The following is a 25,050-nucleotide window of genomic DNA, read 5'->3' on the forward strand; positions in this document are numbered from 1 at the left end:
TTGTCCCCTACCCTCTTCAATCTTTACCTTGAACCGCTCTCAGAGGTGCTGCACACCGACAATATCTCCTACCACATGTATACCGACGACACACAGCTCTACATCAAAATCTCTTCTCCAGAGGACATTCGCTCCCTGACTGAGACCCTGAAGTTGACTGTTCACTGGCTCACTTCTAACCAGCTTAAACTCCATGCAAAAAAAACGGAGTTCCTCTTAATTTCATCACCTAACGCCAATACAGACATTCAAGAATGGATCAAGGCTATCTCAGCGTTAAACTGCTCTCCTACCATTGTGGACTCTGCTAAATCCCTTGAAATTACCTTAGACAGCAACCTGAACATGCGTGGCCATATCAATGAGATGGCCAAAACTGCCAGATTTCACTTGAACTACCTAAGAAACCTGAAACCATTCCTCGACACCCCAGATCTAAAATCGGCAATACAGGCCCTAGTCACCTCTAGGCTAGAATATGGTTGCTCCACCCTCTCAGGACTACCCAAGAGCTCTCTGGCACCCTTGAAAGCCTGCCTCAACGCTGCCGCCGCCAGACTTCTAACTGGCTCTAAGAAGTACGACCATATCTCACCCCACCTTAAAGCTCTGAACTGACTTCCTCTTGAGGCCAGAATCCAATTCAAGCAGGCTTGCATCACCCATAAGGCTCTTTATTCCAAGTCCCCTGCTTTTCTCGCCCAGAAACGCGTGATATCTGGAGGAGCCAGAAACTCCTGGTCCGCCAGAGACCTTCAGCTCCAACCGGCACGCTTCAGGAATAATAGAACGTACAATCGGGCGTTCTCTGGGGCTGCCCCAAGAATATGGAACTCACTCCCACCCGCCATCAGAAGAATACCGTTTCTAGCTCACTTCAAAAAGGAGGCCAAAACTTTCCTAATGGGCAAACTCCTCTCCTAACGCTCACGTTACATTCACCTCCGTAACCTGGCTTTGCCTAGCGTTACGGCAATATCCCGGGGCCTTTTCTCCTTATGATACCCACCCTCCACTTCCGAACAGACCCCCCAGGTGTTGAGACTGCTTCTCTAGCTTAATGTTTTGATTTGTTCCTACTCCAAAATGTATCCAGATATTATGTATCTTTGTTCTACCATATGCTGTATCCACCTGTCCCTATCCCTTTGACTTTTTTCCCCCCTATGTCCTTGTTTCCCACCTGTTACTTCTGTAAAGCGCTCTGATACCCTCATGGGTCTGGTTCGCGCTCTATAAAACACTAAATAAATAAATAAATATGTTAGAGGGTTCATAGTTTTACAAATTCAAATAGCTTTTTTTGGGTGCTTTTGAGTTTTAAAAAAAGATTTGGCTGCGAAAATATGCTACCTGAGGCGACCAACCTTTCTGTGAAGAGTTAAATCGCATCTGAATGTAACCATTTAGATGGTAAATGAGACTTGGATTTTAGAAGGAGCCAGAACTACCTTTTTTATTCCTACAAAGGTACCAGAAAGTTGTGTACTGATATTTTTTTATAGTTGTGCGTTCTACAGAGTCTTTATGTACACCTGTCCCCCCCACCACCAGTTTGATATATCCATGAGGATAATAAGTATGTTTAGGGCAAGAAGACCTCAACTCTAGTTGCAAGGATAAATTCAGTCAGATTTTGGTTAAGAAAATGAGGTCTAAGTTGTTCGATTGCAAGGCTGTTTCATTTTGCTTCTGAGGGTTGCTGACATTTTTTTCTGTTGGGCTGGGTTGTTGGATACTATGCCTTTGCCATAACAGATCTGTAAAACGTTTTCTCTCGATCTCAGTGGTGCAAATGTTAGAAATCACTGGAGGTCTACCGGTATTACATAAAGGGTCATATTTTCAAAAAAGTCTTCAATGTCTGTTTTGGCCAGAGTGCGGTGGTGGTTCAAGGTTGCTGATTGCTGTCTGATCTAGATTTCAGTTTTGGACTGATGGAAGGATCTGAGTGGCAGGATTTAGATGGGCAATTTAAGTGTTCTTCAGCAACAACATGACAGAAACCATTCTTGGAGGGATGTGGAGGGATAGTTGTCTTTTGCATAGGGCAAACTGGGTTACTGGCCATCAGCAACAATGGATGGGGCCATTTATCATTGTTGTCCTGAGGTCCTCCTTACTACAGCGCTGCAAACCAGGCCAAGTACACACTTACTGCAAATAGTTGTCATTGTAGCTACTGTGAGCAATCCAAATATCTCTGAACGTTAGTGTTGGGGTAGAGACTCAAGCAGTCAAGCAATAGTATCAATTAATGAATGTCTGGGGAGGAGCCTAGCGCGCAACCAAGATGGCCGCGTAGGCTTGTGGCTCCCGAGGGCCTCCGCAACCTCCCACGTCTATCCTGTCATAATCCTGGTTTTCTCGATGGGCTTCTGTTTATGATCTTACGCTAAGGTGCCACTCGTTTTTTAAATCGAAATTGGACTCCGGGAACCGGTTTTGTGGCGATATGAAGTTTGCGGCCTTCTTCGGCCTTGGTCCCGAACTCGAGTTGGTGAAGTGTCCGAGTGCGAAGTGAACAACAGCGGCATGCCAGGTTGGCCCAGCCCCGGACCCCGTGCTTTCACTTTCGGTTTCGTGTTGATCTGCGGAAACTGACGTCGGGACATTGGGTGGGCAGCGCCGAGGACGGGGCGCATAGCCTGACTCTTGAACTGTAAACGGGCCTATTTCGGTTGGTGGCCCTGGTCTCCTGGCCATCCTCCGGGAGCTTGGTGGTCGCCGACGATGACGACTAGAGTGGACGGCGATAAGCTGAAACCCAAGTCTACCCGGAGGGGAGCCTATTCCCAGGCCAACAATATGGACCGCTATGCGCAGCCAAAGGAATCCCCTAGTGGATCACGTAAATCGCCTGAGCCGCCTAAGGAGGCCTCGGGCGCATCATCCGAATTGACTCTGCTGGATGTCATGGGGGCCATCGAGGAGATGAAGGCGACTGTGAACCAGCAATTTGATACCTTGGCTAATAAATTGGACTCGGTGTTGATTGATGTCACTTTGGTCAGAGCGGACCTGTCCAAAACTAATGACCGGGTCGACTCATTGACTCAGGCGGCATCAAGCCTAACGGTAGATGTGGCCGCTTTGCAGACGACGGTGCGGAGATTGCAGCTCGCCAGTGACCTGACTGATCGTCGCCTTGAGGACACCGAAAGCAGGGCCAGGCGGAATAACGTCCGTATTATTGGGGTGCCCGAACGATCGGAGGAGTCTGCTGTGGATCTTTTTGTGGAGGATCTAGTGGTGACTCATCTAGCACCCAAAGGGCTGAGCAAGTTCTTCGCCGTGGAACGGGCCCACAGGATTCCAGGGGGTGCACCAAAGGTGGGTGCCCCCCCGCGGCCTATCATTGCCCGACTTTTTAATTTTCGGGATAGAGACGCTATCCTTCAGGCATCGAGGGTGACTGGGCCAGTAAAATTTGAGAATTCTAATGTTAGCTTTTACCCAGACTTCACGCAAGCGGTTCAAAAGCAACGGATGGGATTCTCGGCCATCAAACGGCGATTGAGAGACATGGAGTTGAAGTATGCGATGCTATTCCCGGCTAAGCTGCGGGTCGAGTTAGATGGTCGCTCACACTTCTTCGACCGGCCGGAGGCGGTGAGAGAGTGGCTGGACGCCCTACCCAGGAGTCGAGGTCGGGAAGGTCGGATGGCGGAGAGCGGAGAGGGTTTGACGGCGTAGGAATGGAACTGTGATCCTGTCGATGGACTGGACTGGTAACGTTTTGCACCTGTGGCTGCACTGGACTCCAGTTTGTAACTCTTTGCCCCGTGGTATTTGGAGGTTGCGGGGGGCTAGCTGGGGCCCTTTCCTCCTTCAGGGTTTTTTTTTTTTTTCTTTTCCCCCCTTTTTTTGTCCTTTCTGTAGTGAGTTTCATATTGGGGCGACAGGCACACTGCATGTTGGGGGGGCTGTTCGGGCTCACGCAGGGGTGCAGGGTGGGGGGAGATCTGTTGGGGTTGATGGGGTGGGGTTGGGGTTTGTTTGTTTGTTTCACAAGGCGGGGTAATGTTTTTTGTTGTGCTATTATGATTGTCCTCTCCGGGAGGGGGATAGTTTGTGCTGGGAGGGAATGGGGGTAAGAGGCTGAGACTTCTTTCATGGAATGTGAACGGACTGGGGGACAGGATAAAGCGGGGGGTAGTCCTGCAGTTCTTGAAACGTATTTCGCCTGACATCGTGTTTCTGCAGGAAACACACCTCATAGGGAACTCTTTCCACGCCATGAACAGACGTAGGTATCGCCTTCTGGCCCATTCTGGTTTCACCTCTGGCTCGAGAGGAGTGGGCATTCTAGTCAGGACCTCTCTCCCGTTGGTGGTGGATGAAGTGCTCCATGACGACAGAGGGCGGTACACTGCGCTGGTGGGGAGGTGGGAGGGTAAGCTGATTTCGCTGGTCACGGTTTACGTGCCGCCGAGCCTGCAGACTGCCACCTTTGCTGATTTGGGGCGCCTGCTACTTGGGCTTCCGGGGGGGGGGTTTGGTCTTGGGGGGGGGGGATTTTAACGCGGTGGTTTCCGGAGTTGAGGATCGACACCCCCCTAGGGACCTCCCTCGGGCCCAGAACTGGCTGGGGGGCTTTCTGGATACCCTGGGACTGATAGACTGCTGGCGGTTGAAACACCCTGGACAGGCGCAATATACCTTCCACTCTGGGGCCCTCGGTAGTCTTTCGAGGCTTGACTATATGCTAGTGCCCGCGGCCCAAGCTGGGATGATCGGGGAAGTGCGACACTTGGCACGTGGTATATCTGATCACTCCCCTCTTTTGCTACACCTAGATATCGCCTTGGGGGCGGAGGGGAGGGTGGCGCCGATCAACCCCTGGTACCTACGAAACCCCACGATCCGTGCAGATCTGGTTAAGTCCCTGGAACACTATTTTAATGACAACATGGGGTCGGTGTCTTCCGCCATCTCCCTTTCGGAGGCCTTTAAGACGGTGCTCCGGGGCCAGGGTCTGTCTCTCATTTCCCATACCGAAAAATGTGCGGCGCAGGAGGTTGTTCGGCTAGAAAATGAGATCACCGAGTTGGAGATTGATTTGGAGCAAGGTGTTACGGATGACAGACTGCATGTGTTGGCACTTAAACAGGCCGACTACAAGGCGCTGGTTACCGAATCTGCTAGGAGTATGAGCAGGGAGCAACAGGGGCGTTTGTACGATATGAGTGATAAGGCCGGGAAGTTGATTGCTTGGTTGGATAAGAGGGAGAGAGCGAGTCGAGTGGTGCCGGATGTTGAGAGGGTGGATGGTGTGCGGGTGACGGACCCCGGTGATATTGTTGATTGCTTTGCGGAGTATTTTCACGGGGTGTACTCTCCGGTCTCAGAGCGATCAGAGGAAGACTCTCGACTACTGCTTCGAGACATTGCTCTGCCATCTCTATCTGATGAGGATAAATTATTGATGGATGCGGCCCCGTCGCCGGATGAGATTGCTTTGGCCATTCGCTCTATTGCCTCTGGTAAGGCCATGGGTCCTAATGGCCTTCCCATCGAATTATATAAGTTGCGCCCAGATAAGATTGCGCCATATCTCCGGGACATGTTCCTTGAGGCTCTGGCGGCGGGTTCCCTCCCCCCTGACCAACGTCTTGCTACTATTGTTGTTATCCATAAGGAAGGGAAGCCGCGGGATCGGTGTACTTCTTACAGGCCTATCTCTTTGTTAAACGCGGAGCCCAAAATCCTTGCCAAGGTACTGGCCAATCGCCTGATCCGGGTTGTGGGCGACCTGATTCATCAAGATCAATCCGGTTTTATACCCCATCGCAATACCGCTTTGAACCTGCGGCGAGTGCATGGCGTCCTCGCTAGAGCGCCATTCATCCGTGAGCCGGCCATTTTGGCGTCCCTTGACGCTACTATGGCGTTTGACACTTTGGAATGGCCGTATATTTGGGCAGCATTGGCGAAGTTTGGGTTTGGCCCGGGGTTTATCGGTTGGGTGAAATTGCTTTATGATAACCCACTGGCACAGGTGGTGGTCAACGGACGGGTGTCGGCTCCCTTTGTTTTGGGTAGGGGCACCCGACAGGGATGTCCGCTGTCGCCTCTTCTCTTTGCGCTTTGTTTGGAGCCCCTTGCGGGGTGGCTGCGGTGGCACCCCTCGATGCCTGGCCTTCGATGGACGCCGGAATACGAGGATCGTGTCTCCCTATATGCGGACGATATCCTCTTGTATCTTGCATCTCCGCGCAAATCGCTTATTGTATTGGTGGATGTGTTGAGCTCCTTTGGTCGCAACTCCGGATTGGTCATTAACTGGGCTAAGTCTTGTGTGTACGTTCTCTCCGGGGAGGCCCCCCCCCTTCCGCGGGGGTGCCCTATCCAGGTTGCACATTCGGGGTTCACGTATCTGGGAATCTTTATAACCCTGGACCCGGTGGCCCGGTATGAACGGAATCTTCTCCCCCCCCCTTCAGCGCCTCAGGGCGGATGTAGCGGGTTGGCGGCGGCTGCCGCTCTCGCCGCTCGGCCGGGCGGCGTTGTTCAAAATGATGTCGCTGCCGCGCTTTTTGTACGCCCTGCAGAACACTATGGAGGCAGTGCCGGCCCGCTATTTTCGGGAGGTGGAGTGTCTTCAGCGTCGATTTGTTCTGGGATGGGCGGCCGCGGATTGCTCTCGCTAAACTAACCCTACCGTGGTATGATAGGGGGATCGCTCTCCCTGACATTAAGCGATATTATTGGGCCTCCCAATTGGCTGCTATCAATCACGGGATGTATGGGCCTGCTTTGAACCCGGCTTTTGAGATGGACAAATTGTTATTGCCCAGCGGGGATTATAACCGAGCACTGTACTCGGGGTCCCTTGATGCGCGGTTGACTGGCCCGACGCGGGTCGCGGTGCAGGTGTGGCATGCAGCAAATGCGGCGATGGGGTGGAGGGATCGCTTGACTCGGGCAACGCCATTGTACGCTTCCCAGCGTTTGGGTTATCTGTGTACTACGAAAGGCTTTGAGAAATGGGATATGATTGGTATCAGCAAGGTAGGGGATCTCTGGACGAAAGGGAAATTTAAGACGTTCAACATGCTGAAAACTGAATATCAGCTGAACGATAGGGAATACTTTCGGTATGCTCAGGTTCACCATGCCTTGTGTTCCGTGTTCCCGGACGTCGCGGCTATTCCAGAGTATTCCCCGTTGGAAGACAGAGTATTGGACGGCTATGTGCCGGATAGCACCATTTCGCTGATTTATAAGAAGCTTATCAATGATCGAATGGGTTTGCTGACCTCATTGAGAGAGACATGGACTGCCGACGGCTTGGAACTTGACGACAAAGATTGGGTGTCAGCGGTGGCCTCCCCGAAAGAGGTGGCTATCCGGGCCCGTTTGCGTTTCGTCCAGCTTAAGATACTTCACAGAGTGTACGTCACGGGGCCTGGTTTGATGCGTATGGGGTACTCGGTGGATGGTCTGTGTAAGCGAGGCTGTGGATTACTGGGGACTTTCCTCCATAACCTGTGGGAATGTCCGGAAGTGACTCGGTTTTGGTGTAGAGTGCATGCGGTGTTAGAAGAAGTCACGCATGTTGCTTTGTTGCCGGAGGCACGGAGATGTTTGCTGAATGTCTGGGAGCCGACTGATTACAATGTGATGCAGACGCAGTGGGTGACTCTGGGCTATATGGTAGCGAAGCGGGACATTGCACAACTGTGGGGCGCCCAGAGGCCGCCAACGGTCTCAGCGTGGAAGGAACACATGGACTGGTGTATGTTCAGAGAGAAAACGGTGTATGTGGCGAGAGGCAAGCCTGGGAAGTGGATTAAGGTGTGGGGTCCCTGGAACTCCTATCGTGGAGGTATTTGCGCCCCGCCCCAGACGCGTGAGATGGATGCTGCTCTGTCTCCCTAGCCCGCGCATTCCTATATGCTCCTGCGATATGCGACTTTGGTTTCTTCTGCCTGCCCCCCCCCCCCCCTCTGTCTCCTTGGGTTTGTTTACTCCTTCGATGCGGGGAGCACATGTTATTGCCATTAGCCCCCTTTACCTTGTGTGTGTGTGTTTTTTTTTTTTTTTTTCTTTTCAAAATATGAAACCTTTCTTTGCTTATTTATGGACTACGACTGCGGCCGGCGGAGTTGATTAGCATCCCAGTAGCTCTTTTGTTGCTTCATCGATGTGAATGTAAAGCTGTGCCTAGGTTTACACTGTGCGTTAGCGGCCGGCCTGTTGGTTGTAGGCCCATATTTGTATGTCTCTGAAACTGTAATAAAGGTTTTCCAAAAAAAAAAAAAAAAAAAATTAATGAATGTCTAGTCTAGTGCTTTCCTTTTATGAACAAAAATACTTAAATCACACCTAAAAAGTAATAAGGTACATAAAAAAGAATTAGGACTTCTGCAAAGCACGCTAAATTCTTAGACTAAAGCATAGGTACAAGATCACTATGGTAAAATGGAGCCATTTTCCTCTAATCTGTAACACATAAATCAGTCCTTAATCTTTGACTAGGCAGCTCTTGTACACTGGATGCAATTATTTTTCATGGTCCCACCAACGTCTGCTTAGTCAATATAAAGTTACTTTCAGGCGTTGTTGGTTTACCTGATCATGGTGCTCAAATGGAAATTCCAAGTGGAAGTGTACAGCTGTTGCCTACATTTGGGGGGGATCATCAGAGGTTTCAGCAGCTCCACCGCCTCCTCTTCACGTTTGCCTACAAAGACTGCAGCCGCTCAGCTCAGTAAAGGCACATCAGACAGTAGTTCCAGTGGAAATAGAGAAAGGTCCCCAGGTGTATGGACAGAGTTGGCACAGCTCTTCAGTCCTCCTCTGTGGCGGTCTCTCAAGCGGACATTCTGGTTGACTGTCGCTCACAAACTTAGCTTTGATTGAGCCGCGAGGTCCAGAGACCCTCAGGCGCACATAGGTTGGCCTTGATCAAAGAAGCAGCTTGGAACTGAAACAAAGTGAAAGAATAAGGGTACAACTTTTACACATTGTTTCCAGATAGGGCATGTGGATCCAATCCTGACAGTTCATCTTCGCGTTTGCTCTCTTTCCTGTTCATAATTGTATCTTCTTTCTGCAGTGCAGGCAATTCTTTGCATAAATTGATGGTTCTCACAGCGGGTAGTGATGCTGGCTCCAAGCACAATACATGTGAAGAACTGCACCTGGCTGCCTTCAATCTTCCCAGATGGATTACTCAGTGAGAGACAAAGGCTCAGGCCTTGGCCAAACATTCCCCGCATTCTAGCTACAGCTGAGTTACTTTCATTCTCTATCACCCATGTGGCAGTGTTCAGAAAGGACAAATCAATAATGTTGTCCGAAAAAGGTCACATTAAATTGCAAAAGGCATCCCCATGTTCTTCCCTCCCACGTTTCAATGGGGTGGGGGGGTTAAATCATCCAGCTCAGTAATGTAGGTAATACACTTTTGTTGCCTGGGGAGGCTGTATCAGCACCTCTATCTTATGCCATCTCAAAACAGGGGCAATTCGAAATGGATCCCACAGGCTACAGAATATATGCACCCACAAACAGCATGGTTTCCTGCTAGCAAGAACTGTACTCACATCAAGCACTCTATATCACACAGAGATCGGTACAGAGACTGGGCATGCAAGTAGACCTTTACACGAGTGGGCCCGTAGGCATCACACTTTTTCATGGCAAAGAGAACAAACATGCGCTAAACTAATAGGTCTCACCTACAAGGGCAATTGCCTTTGTCAATGTGTTTTTAGCCATGTTGTACAACAGCATGACTGAAAGTAAAAATGTGTGATAGTGCTTTCTTTAAATTGCTGATGGGGAACGAGGGCAAGGCATGAGTCAAAATGGGGGGAGGGTACATGGGTAAACAACACAGAGATCGATCGTCGTCATCTATAATGACAAAGAAGTTTAAAAAAAAAGTTGTATGACTCAGAAATAGCAGAACGGGTATAGCAATTTTACCAAAGGCTGTGTGAAGTCGACCCATCTGAATATGCGCATATTTAGCAGGCAAAGCTGAATTAGCTACACCTTCAGCAAGCGGGCATTTTAGATTAGCCCATTTCAAATAAGGAAGTAATTAACACCATAACAAAACTGCAGCCTTCCAAAGCACCAGACTGTGATGGCTATGAACCAATTTTTTATAAAACCATGTGGCCCAGATTGATGGATCTAGTGATGAGATGTTCTAACTCATTCGCAGACTCTGCGTCTGTCACCCTCACCATGGTGGAGTTGAAGAACTTGATAGCCCCATACCCCTGCTTAGTCTAGATGTGAAACTCTACACCAAGATATTTGCATAACGGTTAAGTGCAGTACTATCCTGGTTAATATAGTCTGGGTTTTAGGTGGAGTGGGACAGGTTAGTGACAACACAAGAAAGGGACGCACCTTATTTATGCGCTTCCGAGAGTTAGTTTTGAATCTGTGCTCCCCTCCTTGAAGCCTAGAGGGCCTTTAAAGGGTAGACTGGCTCTTTTTCTAGGAGAGGATTAGGATGAGAGGGATTGGAAACACATTTATGTGTATGGTCTGGGCTATCTATGCAGCCCAGTGGCTTAAATTTCAATAAACATTGTGGCCTCACTGAGACTGCATATTGAGAGATGACTAAGATAGGGCTTTCCTCTGCCCCCTTACTTTTTGCCCTGTGTATTGAACCTTGGGCACAGAATTTAAGAGATAATCAAGAAATTAAGGGTCTTCGGTGTGGACAAGTCTCATTCAAGTTCATCATTTTGCAGTTGACGTTCTAGTGTCACACTTGGACCCAAACTAGTTTCTCCCTCCCCTGCGGACATAACTTAAGTAATAACATGAAGTATCAGCCTTTATCATTAATTTGGCGAACACAGAGGCCATGAGCCTTACTCTATACAGCCACAATGTACCAGTCACAAGATGAGGACTCCTTTATATGGATGGCAAAGTCGATTAGGAATCCAGATACAAATGTCACTTCACTTTGCAAATATTATTTGCTGTATATTGCCTATTCCTAATTGACTCGATCAGACAAGATTTACAATTCTGGCATAGTATAAACTAGTTGGCGCATGACTGCATAGCTGTTGTTCAGACAAATACCTTACTGAGAACTCTGTCCTTCTTCCAGTCCCTTCAAGTACATATACTCAAAGTAGCCCTGATTCAAATGCAGAAAATGTGTCTTACCTTCATACAGGGGTGGGGATTGGAAAATGAGAATACGTATTAAACAGAGCTTGCCTCACCCCAAATATGACGGATTAGGCAACCCGATCCTAGTCTCACTACAGGGAATCACAGTTGTAATGTATTTGGCAATGGTTGAGGGTAGAGTCTGAGAAGCTGTATGCTGGTGGTGCACACACTATGGTTACTCCCATGAATTAAAGTGAGATATGAGATGGTGAAGGGCTTAGCTGTCATGGACACGACCATGATAATCTGGGACACAATTAACAACACAAGGTGTCTGAAGAATTATCCTTCCCCATTTACCCCCATTTTTTTGACAGTTCAGACTTTCACTCTGGGACAGACAGAGACTCATTTAAACAATGGGAGAAGGGTGGATGTCGGAAATTAGGCGACCTCTTTCTTAAGAGAATTATTAAACCCTTTGACAGATTGAGTCATTTCCGTTTAGGGAATATGAGAGACTTTCCTGTTATCTGCTAGCAAACTATTGGGGCTGGGGCAACATTTCATTTCTAGACCATATCTTATGCTGCGCTTGACAGTATCACAGATCAGGTGAGGGTTTCAGGGGGCCTGAAAGGAGGTCTTGCATACTTAATGCTCTGTGAAAGACTTGACTGACACACAAGATTCCCTCACACAGTTTCTGTTGTATATCAGGGGCTTGGAGTCCAACCTTAAAAGTTTCTACAGGTAGGTGTTACACTTGACCGAATAACATATAATTGATGAGAGACTGTACAATGCATGCTGGAAGGAATGTGGGTAAGAAGGATACACTGTTAGGATTGGTGCGGGAATGCCTCATAATAAATAGCTTTTGGAAAGTAGTCTTGAATTCAAAATCTAAAACAGGCATAGTGATCCCAACACAGAGCTCTCGGTTAGGCTGGATGCTGCAATTAAAGTGGGTGGCTTCAAAAAAGACACTTGGAACCTGGTGCAGACACCTTTGCTGGTTGCCAAACAAACCATACTTGGAAGATGGGTAGAAGGAGCTCCCCGTAATGCTGGACTAGTGCAACAAACTATGGCACCTGCTGGGTTTGGAAAATATTGCACATAAGCCTTTGCTGCCAAATGGACTAGAATGTCGGGTTTCCTTGCAGATGATGACAGATCAGCTGCTACCCCAAAGATGTTAAGGATCCCACAGAGCCTGACACAGGAGTTCTCAGGGAATGATTCTGCCTGAACACTCTACTGTTTCTGGGAGCTATATTGCTGGACTTAATACTTTGTTCAAAAATAGACTCTCCTGTAGTCGAAACCTGAAGTTTACCCTGTGGTGGGGGAGGTTGGGGAAGTTCATGACATCATAGTTAATTTGCAAATTGATAATAGTTAACATTTCCTGAATCATAAACACCTGCCAATCAGCATAAACCTGGTACAGAAAATGCATCAGTGTGATAGGAGTTTTCTGGCAGTGTGTGATTAGCTTGGGTAGCGCACGACAGTACTTTGTTTCTGCTTCCCATTTACACTGGTAGTTTGAAATACGATTTTTTTTTCTTCTGCGTTTGTGATTGTGCTAGTAAAACCCTGGCCAATGGTTTAACCATGTGGTCTAGAAAAATCAATCAGCTGTAAATTTCAGCAAAAATGTATTTGGAAAAATAATCAAGAATTAAAAGATGTGTCTGATATACTGGTCCTAACCCTTCAATAATTTGTACGTTTGAGAAGCCTCCGTGTCACTTTTTGTAAACTGAACAGTATTTCACACATGGGTGTCAGTGATCCAGTCAAGTCTCTCTAGCAATACAGGGTGATGAAGGCATCAGAGATGTCCAGTAACAGCACTGTTGCGTCTCCATTAAAATGAACATTAGTTGTGGTTATGGCCCATATGGTGGCAGTTCGTAACCATTTGACTTCTGTGCCTCCGTGAGAAATTGCCCATTTTTGGCATGGTCATTTCCACTTTTTGCCTTGTATTTGATGTGATTTAGACTGTAAGTGCACTGGGTTCCTGCTAACCAGTTCCCCAGTGCCAGATGTCTTCCCCAAAAACTCTTGTAAGTCCCTAGTAAGTGATACCCCTGATACCTAGGACAAGGAGGCTAAAGAGGGTCCTTACGGGCTGCACCACGAATTGTGCCAGCCTAAAGGTGCCCTCACCAAAAACACTTTCAGACTGCCACTGCAGGATACGACATGTCGCATATCCCTGTGTGCCATGCCCACAGACACTGCATGCAGTATAGGTAAGTCCCCCCTACAGAATGCATTACAGCCCTAAGGCAGAGTGCAGTACACTACATGTGAGGACATATCTGCATGAGCAGATATGCCCCTGTGCTGGTAAGCTTTAGCGCTGCTATTACAAGTGAACAGCAAAGACATTTTGAATTCATGTGGTGGACACTGGTGGAAACAAGTTCCCCAGCTTCATTGAAAATAGGAATGTTTAATATCAAACATCTTGTGTTAACAAACCCAGACTGATGCCAGTATTGAATTTATTAATACATGCACACAGAGGGTCCCTTAGAGGTGCCCCCTGAAAACCTACCACCTACTTGTGTGCTGACTGACTGGTTTTCCCCAGCCTGCCAACAGCGACAAGTTTCTGACCCCCCCCCCCAAAGGTGAGGGCCTTTGCTCTCAAGAGGCTAGAAGCAAAGCCGGCTCGGGCTGAATGTGCTTACACCCCCCTCCAAAAGGATGACCTGCAGATTAACATTCCAAAGCAGGGGAGCTTCAAAGGGCCCACCACATTTGGTATGCGAATCTGGCTTCTCTCACAGGAGTGGAAGCTGACCTCCTTTGTACAGAGCCCTTTGGCACCAGGACAGGCGAGAAAATTACCTAGTCAGATTGGCGTTTCGACCTCCAGGCCAGTACCACCCCTAAAGTGGGCTACCTGAAGTAGAGGCGACATTTCAGAGTTAGCCATTTTGGTGATGGCAAACTTAGGAACTCTGGACAGGGTTATTCCCACTTCCCCTAGGAAGTGGTCATAAAGGGGGTGTAGTGGCCCCAGGGGTAGGTAGCCCATTGGCTACTACCCTACACTCCACTAACGCCCCTAAAGTCAAAGATCAAATCCTGATGACCTACAAAGAAGGAGGACATGGAAGAGCGCGAAAACAAAGACTGAAGAAAGCAACTGACTTGGCACTAGCCCTTCCGGCCTGTCTGCTGTCCGCGATCGAATTGCGCTGGCGACATTTCATCCTGCAAGCTGCTGTGCCTCCAAAGCCTGGGAGGACTGCCTGCCTTCAGTAAAGACTCAAGAACTCCTGTGGCACTCCAAGAAGAAGGACTCCGGGCCGTCAAAACCCAATGCCGCCAAGCACCACTGCACCTTAGCCCCCAGCCCAAAAATACCCATCCCATGTCGAAGTGAGCCAACTGTGTCTGTGTGGTCCCCAAGTCATCAAGAGACAGAGTCCACCTTGTTTTTGCCCCTCATGAACTCCCTGACGCTTCCAGCAGTCTTTGTTGGCAGTACCCCTCAACCGTGAGTGGTCCCGGACGAAGAAATCCAACACCTCACAGATCCTCTGGACCCATCCGCTCCAGCCTGAGGAGAAGAGGACCACTGGTGTCCCCTAGCATTGCAAGACTTGAACCTTCCTTTTGGTTCAGCCAGACTGGCCTCCCAGTCAAAAGCTGTAGCCTCTTTTCACTCAGACAAATCCCTATAGACTAACCTTGGGCACCCTACTCTGTACTGCACCACTGCTCCTGGCCACCATAGTGTCGCTGGAGGTGTCCTGCTGCTACTTGCCCCATACCCACCTTAGGTCCAGGAGTATGGCCCAATAAGTCGCTGTGCTCTACCTGAATGCTGTACTATTTCTGTTGCCTAAACATATATGAAGATATGTGTTATTTTTTACTAATTGATGTGGATCTCCTTATTGAATAGTATGCATCATTTATTGACTATTGTGTGTATTTGCAGATGTCTAATTATCCTCTAAGAATGGCCTAAGGCTGCTCGACCAAACTACCCCTTATAAGAGCACCTTGGGATTGCTAGAGCAAGCCCCCGTCCGCTCATAAGGGAACCACTGGATTCTTTGAATGATATACCTCATTTGGTATATCATATAAAGAGGTAGCTTTCTAAACACCCCCCAAAAATTATTGTTGGAAGCCAGAAACCCCAGCTAGGCAATTTCTACAACTGGCATATCTAAATAAAGCACAAAAATACACATAGAGTGCACATCAAACACAGACACATTTTGAACTTTTTAATTTAATGCAATTTAAATTTTAATGGAAAAGTGAGACCTTTAAAAAAAAAAAAAGATTTGTTGCCTAAAAGACAAAAGATATGCTAGACTAGCATATCACTCTCTTTTTTCTCTTAATGCATGCTCTGTTTTTTTTTTTACAGACCATTTTAACATTTGAAATATAACATTCTGCTTTTTATCTATATTTACTTACCTAGTTTGTTAATATTTAATTTTCTAAACAGTTGCAGATCTCGTAAGTAGCCGTTGTGGACCCCCTATGGTCCAAAACCACAGTTTAAGAACCACTGTCGTATGTTAAACAATGCGCCTTCCATGCCGCTATCAGGATGAAATCCAGTTTGGTAATCTGAAAGAAGGTTGCTTCTTTGGTGAACGCTGATAGTGACTGAATTCATATCTTTCTACGTGTTTGCCTTATAATACACAATTACAAATTAGCTGGTAGTTAGAAAGATCACTGACTTGTGTTTTGTTCTGGAACTTGAGTGAAGTCTTTTTTGATCATTACGTATCGCAAAACTTAATATAATGCTTGTAATTGTTGCTTCATGACAACATATCGTCCAATTGTTCATTTGTGCTTTATTTCAAAAACAGGTCCTCTTATTGCCACCACTGTCTTTAAATTAACAGCTAAAGAAAAGCTAGAGCTCTGCCCCGGGCAGGACTCCGTGAGAAACCATGAAATTTGTCACCTTCCAGGTAAGTGCCAGGCATTGACTCTCAAGGAAAGGCTTCTGCTTAGTATACTTGTCATTGTCCCCACACATACCACACAAACGCACTAAATACATGCATGATCACTGCTTACCTTTAATGTGGAACTCCTCGGATGGACAGTTGGTTCCAGTCCTGATTAAACAAGAAGACATGATGAAACCCATTTTTATTTCCAGAGGGCTCTTTAACCCCTTCGGTGCTCATGACGGAATGGTTCCGTCATGACCCACGGTTGAGCTGTGCTCATGACGGAACCATTCCGTCATGACCACGCCCGCGCAAGATTCCGCCAGCACAGCGGCGGAATCTGCGCAGCATCGAAGGGGTTAATGGTCTCAGGCCAAATATAGCACATTTGCAACACTATGTGTTAGAAGGACTTGCTCCATTCAGAAGGGGAGGACTGCCAACTCTGCAGACCAGGCACATCACCGTATGTCTGTTTTGCTACCTTGTGGACGTCTCATCCTGCTTAGCATTTCACTGTCCTGGAGGTCCATCTATACATATATGCTGTTTTTTATTTCCTTACCCATTAAACAATTGTTACAATTTAACATTGATTACATTGATTTTACATGTATTAGGTTTCTCCTTGCTTTATACAAGACTTTAGAAGAGGAGAAAGCAGGAAACATGTATGCGGCAACCCTTATGACATATACAGAATGATTAAGGAAAAGGCTGTAGGTGTATCCTTAGCAAAGTGCACCGGTGTACATTATAAACAAGACATTTAAACAACTGGTTGTTCGGATAAGTGGGCTAAATACAAAGACTTTTGCCATTCTCAGATTCAAGATACTATTTGCAGTGGCTCAGCCTATGTAGTCTTTAGACTGGTTTGCAAAAAGAACAGATCAACTCTTCTTTTGTGTTTTACATTAAGGTAGCTTGCGAAGCACTACATACTTTCTAAATCATCCCTTCTTAATCTGTGGTCTGTGGACCACTGGGGTTCAGCAACAGCTATTAGCAGACTAAGCAAATATTTACAGTTTGAAGAAAAGTAGAATTCAAGATTTTAAAATGCTCTGTAACTGTGATGGAATTTCAAATTGTGCGTTAAAGTAAGGTTGGTGGTATCCTTAGCTTGATTTGTGGGAGTAGTACAGGTAAAGTAATATGTAGTTTGGATGAGAGATGGCCTCAATTAAAGCAATAGTATGTGGCAACAAAAAGGAAGGATGCATTAGGAAAAGGTAGATAACAGTTTTATGTTCGAATTTAGCAAAATCCTTTGTTTCATAGAAATAAAACCAAACTTTGAAAAGCCCCAACCTTCCCAATAAAGAAATCGATGTTTATATACCTTTTGTTTGTTACTTAATGAAAATATTACATAATTTGTGTATTTGTTGTATACTTGTATTGGTAGTTTTGTGTATTTTTTTAATTAAAATCGTAGAAATTATTCAGTCTGCGATCTCTGCCTTCCAATAGTCATTCATTATGGGGGGTCCACAGAAGTCAAAGGGACGCTAAGTTACTTCTAATCATAATACATTGTCTACACTTTTGTTATGCTCTACCCATTAATTAAACACAATACCTTAAAATGTAAATATTTGTCATGTGAAATAACTAAGGGCTTCAGAGTGGGTCTCTTGTTGTAAAGGACACACTACCAATCTGCCTTCAATCACATTTCAGTGGCAGCTGTAAATATTAGCAAGTAATAAGTCAAAAATAAAAAATATGTTTACACCAGTTCTGTTTTGAGTTTCAGCTTCTATTATGATCAAGAAAACCTGCGATGACTAAATGGGTCTAAAAAGTAGGCTATGTAATTGTAACTTCTTCCACTATCAGAATATATTGGTCCTAAACTCTATTTGGGCTTTGCTATGCTGGGCATAGGAAAATAACTCCTTTTTGTGATCATGAGTTGTAAGCAGTGTTCATTCATCACTATTTCTTGTATATCTTCCATTGTACGTGAATTGGTCTAAATGCCTTGTTCTACAAAACAAGAGAGTAGAATTTCAGAATTAAGTTCAGTGATGTCTACTTTTACATACAAAATGATGTATGTATATAGTGTTTGGGGCACCTGCCAGACTTCAAAGATGGAATTCAGTGGAGCAACTTTAAAAGGTATACAACCCAAGGCTGAGAAGACCACTTGTATTCCTGATTGAGCAAGTAGTCTGTAGAGATACTAGTACAGAAACATTTTAGGGTTTGTTTTGTTTTTCCTGTCTAGGACTATGTTCATAGTGACAGTACATAGCAGTTTCCTACCAGCATCTTTATTCTTAATTCAGTAATTGACTGAAGGATATGGCATAAGTAGGCCAGGCAAGAGAACATTTCAATATAGCCTTTTGGTCACTACACATAGGTCAGAGTGGTGGTGTTGTACATGATGGGAATATGTTTAATGCATCATAAAAGAAGTCCTGTGATTAATTGGTGCCCTATTCTACTACTTCTTGAATAAACAAGATATTTGGAAAATCAATATCCCACAAAGAGTAGTGGGAAGAACATATCCTAAAGCACAATTTGGAATCTTAAATGGCACTGGTAAGGTAAGCAGTTAATATAGAATTGACCACTAATTATGACCTGCTTTTAGTAATTAGATGCTGTTATTGATCCAGGAGGACCTATTTTTTTCCCCAGGTCCTGAGACAGCCAGTGGCTACTGAAAGGAATCCTTGGTGGCTACTGTTGTTTACCACTTGTCCAGGGGTCTCATGCATTGTTGTACTCGAGTCATATAATTGAGTTTACAGCATGTTTCTATTGCAGAATCACAAGCTATGCACTCTCCTGCCATCTAGTGTATCGACTTCTAGTGTGTATGGAATGATTCATGATCATATTCCTTAAAACCTGCAATACACTGGGGTGCAGACCACCTCACATTTTTTTCTGTAATTGGGTCTGAAAGTTAACATCATTATGCTGCATGTTTAGTTGCAATGTGACCATTGACTTTTGTCAGCAACTTTCAGAAAACAAGCTTGCTGTAGGTGTTTCCTCTATCCGACATGGCCTTGTTTTAGTTAGATTAAATACCATTTTTAAGTGTTGCCTTAAATATAAAGCACATTACCGCTAGGCATACCGCCACTGGGATGTGCCAGGCTTTTTGATACAAAACATTGATTAGATAAACAACCATTTACAAAGATTATAGGTCTTGCTTTTGGAACCTGGCGCCTATTGACTCTGGCAATACTTTTTTACGATGTACAGCATCTATAAAAAGCAAAATGCGCTATGCTGAAGCTGTGCACCAGTGCAAAAAAGTAATGAAATAATGGTTTATGTGATGCACTCAAAGTGCTTACGTGTTATGACTCTGCTGGAACCCGCGTCATTTAGTAGGCATACACATGCGCACACACGTCACCAATAATGCACACGTGTACTAAATGATGAAGGCACCATTTTATTTGTTTATCAGTCCACTATGGGGGACATCACTTGCTGCGGTAAATTAAAAATAAAAAAAATTAATTTGAGCTAAAGCACATTTGTGCAAGCAGAAAAGCATGATAACCAGATGGGAGCTACTGGGCCCTCTAGAAAATAGTTTGGAAAATATCAAAAGCAATGCAAATTGTGGGAGAGCAATACAGGGGCAGGTGGAGAAAAGCAGCAGGGAGTGGCCAGCAACAAGTAAAATTAAAATAAAGCCGGATCAGAAGAAATAAAGTTGAGGAAAAGCAGCATGGGTAGGGTGTGCAGGGGGGAGAAGCACCCAAGAGAGAGTAGTACAAAAGAGAGAGAGCAACAAGGAACGCGTGGGCAGCTATTTGGTGATGGATGAAGCACACAGGGGAGAGACTTCGGAAACACATACTCTCATGGCGTGCTTACCATAAAAGACAAAAACAGTTCCAAGAAAGTGAGCAGAGAACATACATGTCAGCCAATCAAAAGCAAGGTAAAGAGGATATACTTCAGGTAAGGGACAAACACAATAAGCAGAATGAAACCCATCAAATAAGAAGCAAGGAAATAAGAGTGACAATAAAGCTAACCAATGGAAGCAATAGGCGGGCCACTTTACGTTTTGAGATAGTCCACAAGGGGTCTTTCGCAACCAGACAGCGCCCTTTTTTAGGTAGACGAGACCTAAAAAGAGGTTGCAGGGGAGCTCATTATGCTATAATAGTGGAGGAGGGCTTTACTGGGTTTCCTAAAGGAGTCTGTGGGGAGGAATTGAAAGAATTCATTAAAATGGATAGAGAGGATCTTTACTTGGTACCCACTTGTTTATAACCATGGATGTCAAATACCAGAGTCATTTATTTCTTATGCCTGCACCTTCACTAGAGTAAATTTAAGAACACCCAATGAAACCCTCAAGGCACACAGATAATATTGATATAAATATCCATGGCAATAGTATTTAGTTGAGGCAACTTGATGTTTCACCACCATCAACAACTTTTCATTACCCACATCTTAAACTAGACTTTAGGAGGCAACACCTAGTCAGCCTAAGTTGCAAAATGGAGAGAATGTGGCACTGAAATTTGTGTGCCATTGAAAGAAGAACCCACCATGAAAAATGGCCCACTGTAGGCGAACAGATCTCAAAATGAGGATGGATTTCAGTACCAGTCTGTCAGAGCCCATCCTTGCAGAGATCTTAAGTAAAGAATGATTCATATTGACAATCAAACAGTTCACACTATTGATCACTCACCCCCTAACACTCTGTCCCTGCTACTGAAACAAGGGAAAAATAGGAAGGTAACCCTTGAAAAAGCGATATCCCAGGGTTGAAGAACAAACTGGCAGTGAATTGAGTTACTACCTCAGTCTGGACTCAGAGGATGATGGGTATCAAGACTTTATCGGAGGGGCAGAAGAAAATGCTGCCTGGAACAATTTCCCAACTGGTATTGCCCCTTGAAGAAGCTATAGATCCATGGCCTGAATGTGTTTATCCTCCTAAGAAATCCTCTACATGCCTCCTAGCGATACAGTGGATGGTGTACCATCATAGAGTATTACAGATCAAAAAAGAGGATGGCAGTTTCGTTCTTGAATCCCACAAAACCCATGGAAATTAATAACCTGTACTTTCCAACAACAGTTAGTACTAAAATTGGCTAAAGATAGCTTTGTCTCAGTGTAAGAAACCCGGTCCGTCATCAAAGATGGGGAGTGGAAATGCAGTTGCCTCTCAGGATTTTGTTAGATGCCATGAGAAACCAGAGTATGTGGCTTTAACACTGACCCCAAATATTTTTTGTGTGTGTACTTTCACTCCAACGGCAATAACTATTGTTTTTAGGTCTCGCCTGACCCAGCGCATGCGCTGGTCTGGCGATACATTTTGTGAGGGCTCCAAAAAGTGCTACCAGGCGAGCCTAGACCTACAGTGCATGTGCGCGGGCGCGCGCGTCACGCTTTACCGCGATTACTTTCACTTTCGTGGCCGCAGGGCTGCTTTGATGTTCTCCGTGAGGCTTCAATAGATTGCAGCAGTTAAAACAAGCATTGGCATAGCCAATAGGTCTCGCCTTTGGGACCTTATAAGTGTTTAGTTATGCAACTGTTGCATGGCTAAACACTTATAAGGTCCCAAAGGCGAGACCTATTGGCTATGCCAATGCTTGTTCTTTTTGCTGTATTGCATCAACAAAAAGCATTGGAGTTACCAATGCTTGTTATTCATGATGCAACTTTTATCTGCAATTGGTGTTTTTGTATAACTAAACACAAAAAACAGGTTATTAACCCTGTTAGATTTATTCATCCAACAGTTGTGTATTAATGTTCTGGCTACAGTGGTGCAGCAATGGTACCATGGGTATCCTTGTGCAAGCAAGTAAATGCCCCCCTCCGCCCCCCCAGTTGGGTATTGAATGACAGGCCTAAAATAAGAGTGCAATGGTTCCTTCAGACGTCAGGTCCACAACCCACTGCACCTGCTGCAGTATTGATAGTTATGCCTGTATCTGGCTAGAGATGGTAGTATCTACTTTGTTCTTTGCTGATTGAGAACAACAAAGACTTTGGTAGTGTCTTAAGTGAGATTGTCATGATTGTCTTTGAGAAAAGGCTAAGAGCAAGAAAGACTACAAGCAAGAAAGTTCAGAATTCAAAAGCCCCCCCAAAAGAGCTGAGTGGGAGACCTTTTACTTTCAAGCAGGTTCTTATTCGGTGAGGGCCTAAGCACCATGCCTGCGTGCACTACAGTACACTACTGTATTCAACGAAGTCCTCACCAAGTATCCCATCAAAAGGCTACACTATAGACATAGGGAGGCACCCATAGTTACAGAACGGTAGGGAGTGCATGCGGACACAGATGCTGGTGTGAGTACAAAAGAATTGGACACCATCATATAAAGAGTAAAGGCAACAAATTAGGGTAGAAAAACTCAGCCACTTTAGGAGCCCTCCCCGCAGGCTCCATTCTTCAACGTCTGAAGGCAAGTCTTGGAGTAGGTGGTCGAAGTCGCGGAGCCTCCTGCCTTCGTCTCCTACCGCTGGTCCCTGCTCTTCTGTTGAAATGTTGGAGCATGAGTCTGTCCTGCGTCTCCCTACCTATCCTGGGTCTGGAGCGTCCTTAACCGATGAGACAATATTCTCAATCTCTTCATTATATTTTTGGGTTGTTGACTTCTTCTTGTGTGCCCTTGGGCCCCACAGAAGTGTGTGAGTTTATGCCTACGTCACTGCTGGCGGGTTCTCCCTCATCTTCAGGTCGGCCTCTTGTTTCTAACACCTCGGTGGCACTACTGCACAGCCCATCTAGACTCCCATTTTCAGCTTCTGCTTCTTGTCTGTCGACTCCAATGTCTGCGTCGGTCTCTTTTCCGCCCGCTCTAATGGTGGTGCCATTGACGCTGATCGACGCTCCTTCAGATGTCGAGGCGTCACCATCTTGGCATCGACTGGCTTCGCGTACAGCATCGGATGCAGCGCCGATGGAGCCGACTGTCTAAGACTCCCATCCTCTGGTTTTTCATTCTGAGGAACATGGTTGCGAAAGTACTAAAAAAAGATGTGACGTGTCCCCCTTCCCATTTCGGACACGGTTTTACCCCCTATGCAGTCTAGCTGGTGGCTTAGAATCTTCTCCAGCCTCCAACCTCCTGTCTTCTCCAGGTTTGGCTACGGAGCTGAGTACCTCTCTGGCGGACATGCTCAGTCGAGTTTCGGTTGTACCGGACTTACAACTTATTTCTGTGGAATTGTCAACAGACCCTTTACTTGGTGTTCTACATCCTGACCAGTCTCGCTTTGAGTCTGTATTCCTTATGGGGACTGTCTTTTCGATGTTCTGTTGGGTACTTGGCTAAGCCTGAGATGGGGCTCCCTGTAGATTGCTTTATTTCTCACACATTGTCGTGCATGGTTGCGTACTTCCAGGTTTTCGGATGCTGTGCAAACTAATTTGATTGACATGTCTTTTGATGGTGCCTCTCTTTTGGTGTGCATGCCGACTCTGCTTTACGCCGGTTCAGAGTTCTGGTGATGCAGAGTCTTAACTCTGTTGTTTTACTAGGTTGTAGGGACAACTTGTTTCCTTTGTTTCATTTCTTATTGGCCTTCATGGGGTGGAGTACTTGTCTCCCTTCTAGGGTTACATCCAGTGTGGTGTTCCTGCTTGCTGCAGGTGCTTTCTTCAAATGATTCTGTTAGTGACAGATTTAGCTTCCAGCCCTTTTGAACATGTCTTACTTTGCGTCCTCGAGGGGGCCTGTTATTACAGCTTCCTTTTGCGGCTTGATTTTTTCTACTGGACTACTTACTCTCTATCATTGTGTGGATGCACTGTATCCGTGTTCCCTGTTTTTCAGGGACTTTATTTTGTATGCCCTAGGGTTATCTTGTGAGGTACCTATCCACTTAGTATCCTGTACAGGGACTTCGACTTCATCTTTCCTGTTGTCCTTATATGCTTTTAGGGTGTGGGTATTTCATTACTTTTCTTTGTGCATATCCTATCTTTTGTCCAACTACATATTTCTGCTGCGTATGCAATGTCCTCCAATGTTGGACGCTTCTTCCCCTTCCTGAGGTTTGTTCCCCTTATTCTCTGTACTCTCAGTTTTTGTCTAGAGCTTTAGTTTGATTTATTACCTGTTTCTTAAGTTTCCATAGAGCATCAGTCAGGTTTATCAACTATTTTTCAAGCCTTCATGTGTTGGACAATGTGTGATTGTCTACATTGACTTTTTGTTGCCCTTAGTCGGCGCCAGCACTTTCGTTTCACCCTGGCGGGCTTCTTCTTGGTGGACTCCGCCCTACTTTTTATTCTTCGTTTCACCTGTTACCACCTGCTAGCACCCTTCCTTAGTCGGTGGCATTGGTTCTTGATTTCCTGAAGTGGGCAATACCCTCCACTTCCTACTCTTAGGTGGCATGGTGTTGCTGTTTTCCAGACTTGTCTTTCTTTCTCCACTGTAGTTTGTGCCCTAACTTCTTCTTTACGATGGAAGGATGTATTATCTCTGCCCTTCCTTGATTATCTCTGTTCTTGGAGTGCCCTTCATTCCCCTACTTCTCATCCTCCCGCTCACCGGCAGAAGACGTGGGTTATCTTCGGTGGAATGCATATACTTTCGCTTGCCTGTATGACTTGTGTGTCTATGGGAATTTGTATGTTTTTTTTACACATATTTATCCTTCTATACATTATCTTTGAATCTTTATTTCTCTGCATGTATTAACATATCTCTTGAATGGATCTCTTGTAGATGTCTTTTACTTCTGGTATTTATGTGTGTGCTGTTCACATATGGTCGTCTGGCCTTCTATATAGTGTATGCCGCTTTTCTTACGTACACCTTTCTTGGTGACCTAGTTCAGCATTCTTTGTTGTACTTGTCTGTTTCCTTCCTCCTCATCAGTGAGCGTCTCCGTTACATTTTTCGGAGGATACCTTATATACCTTCGAGGTTCTCAATGTAAGACTAGTTTTCTTTACCGTTCTTATTGTTTCCTAGCGATGCTCTTCCAC

At 45.7% G+C, this 25,050-nt stretch overlaps 1 protein-coding gene across 6 annotated transcripts in view; it reads left to right on the forward strand.

Moving 5' to 3' along the window:
- Window positions 1–25,050, forward strand: part of LOC146797829 (uncharacterized) — a 282,706-nt gene that overhangs the window by 141,012 nt on the left and 116,644 nt on the right. For 5 of the 6 annotated variants that reach the window (XM_085625023.1, XM_085625024.1, XM_085625022.1 and 2 more), the window contains one exon: window positions 15,984–16,088. The exons of the other annotated variant lie outside the window; for it this stretch is intronic. In XM_085625023.1, coding sequence (XP_085481149.1) covers window positions 15,984–16,088 — 105 coding nt within the window. The remainder of the gene's footprint in view (window positions 1–15,983; window positions 16,089–25,050) is intronic. 6 annotated transcript variants of the gene reach the window in all.

Source organism: Triturus cristatus, chromosome 9, assembly GCF_964204655.1.
Source record: "Triturus cristatus chromosome 9, aTriCri1.1, whole genome shotgun sequence".
Lineage (NCBI taxonomy): Eukaryota > Metazoa > Chordata > Amphibia > Caudata > Salamandridae > Triturus > Triturus cristatus.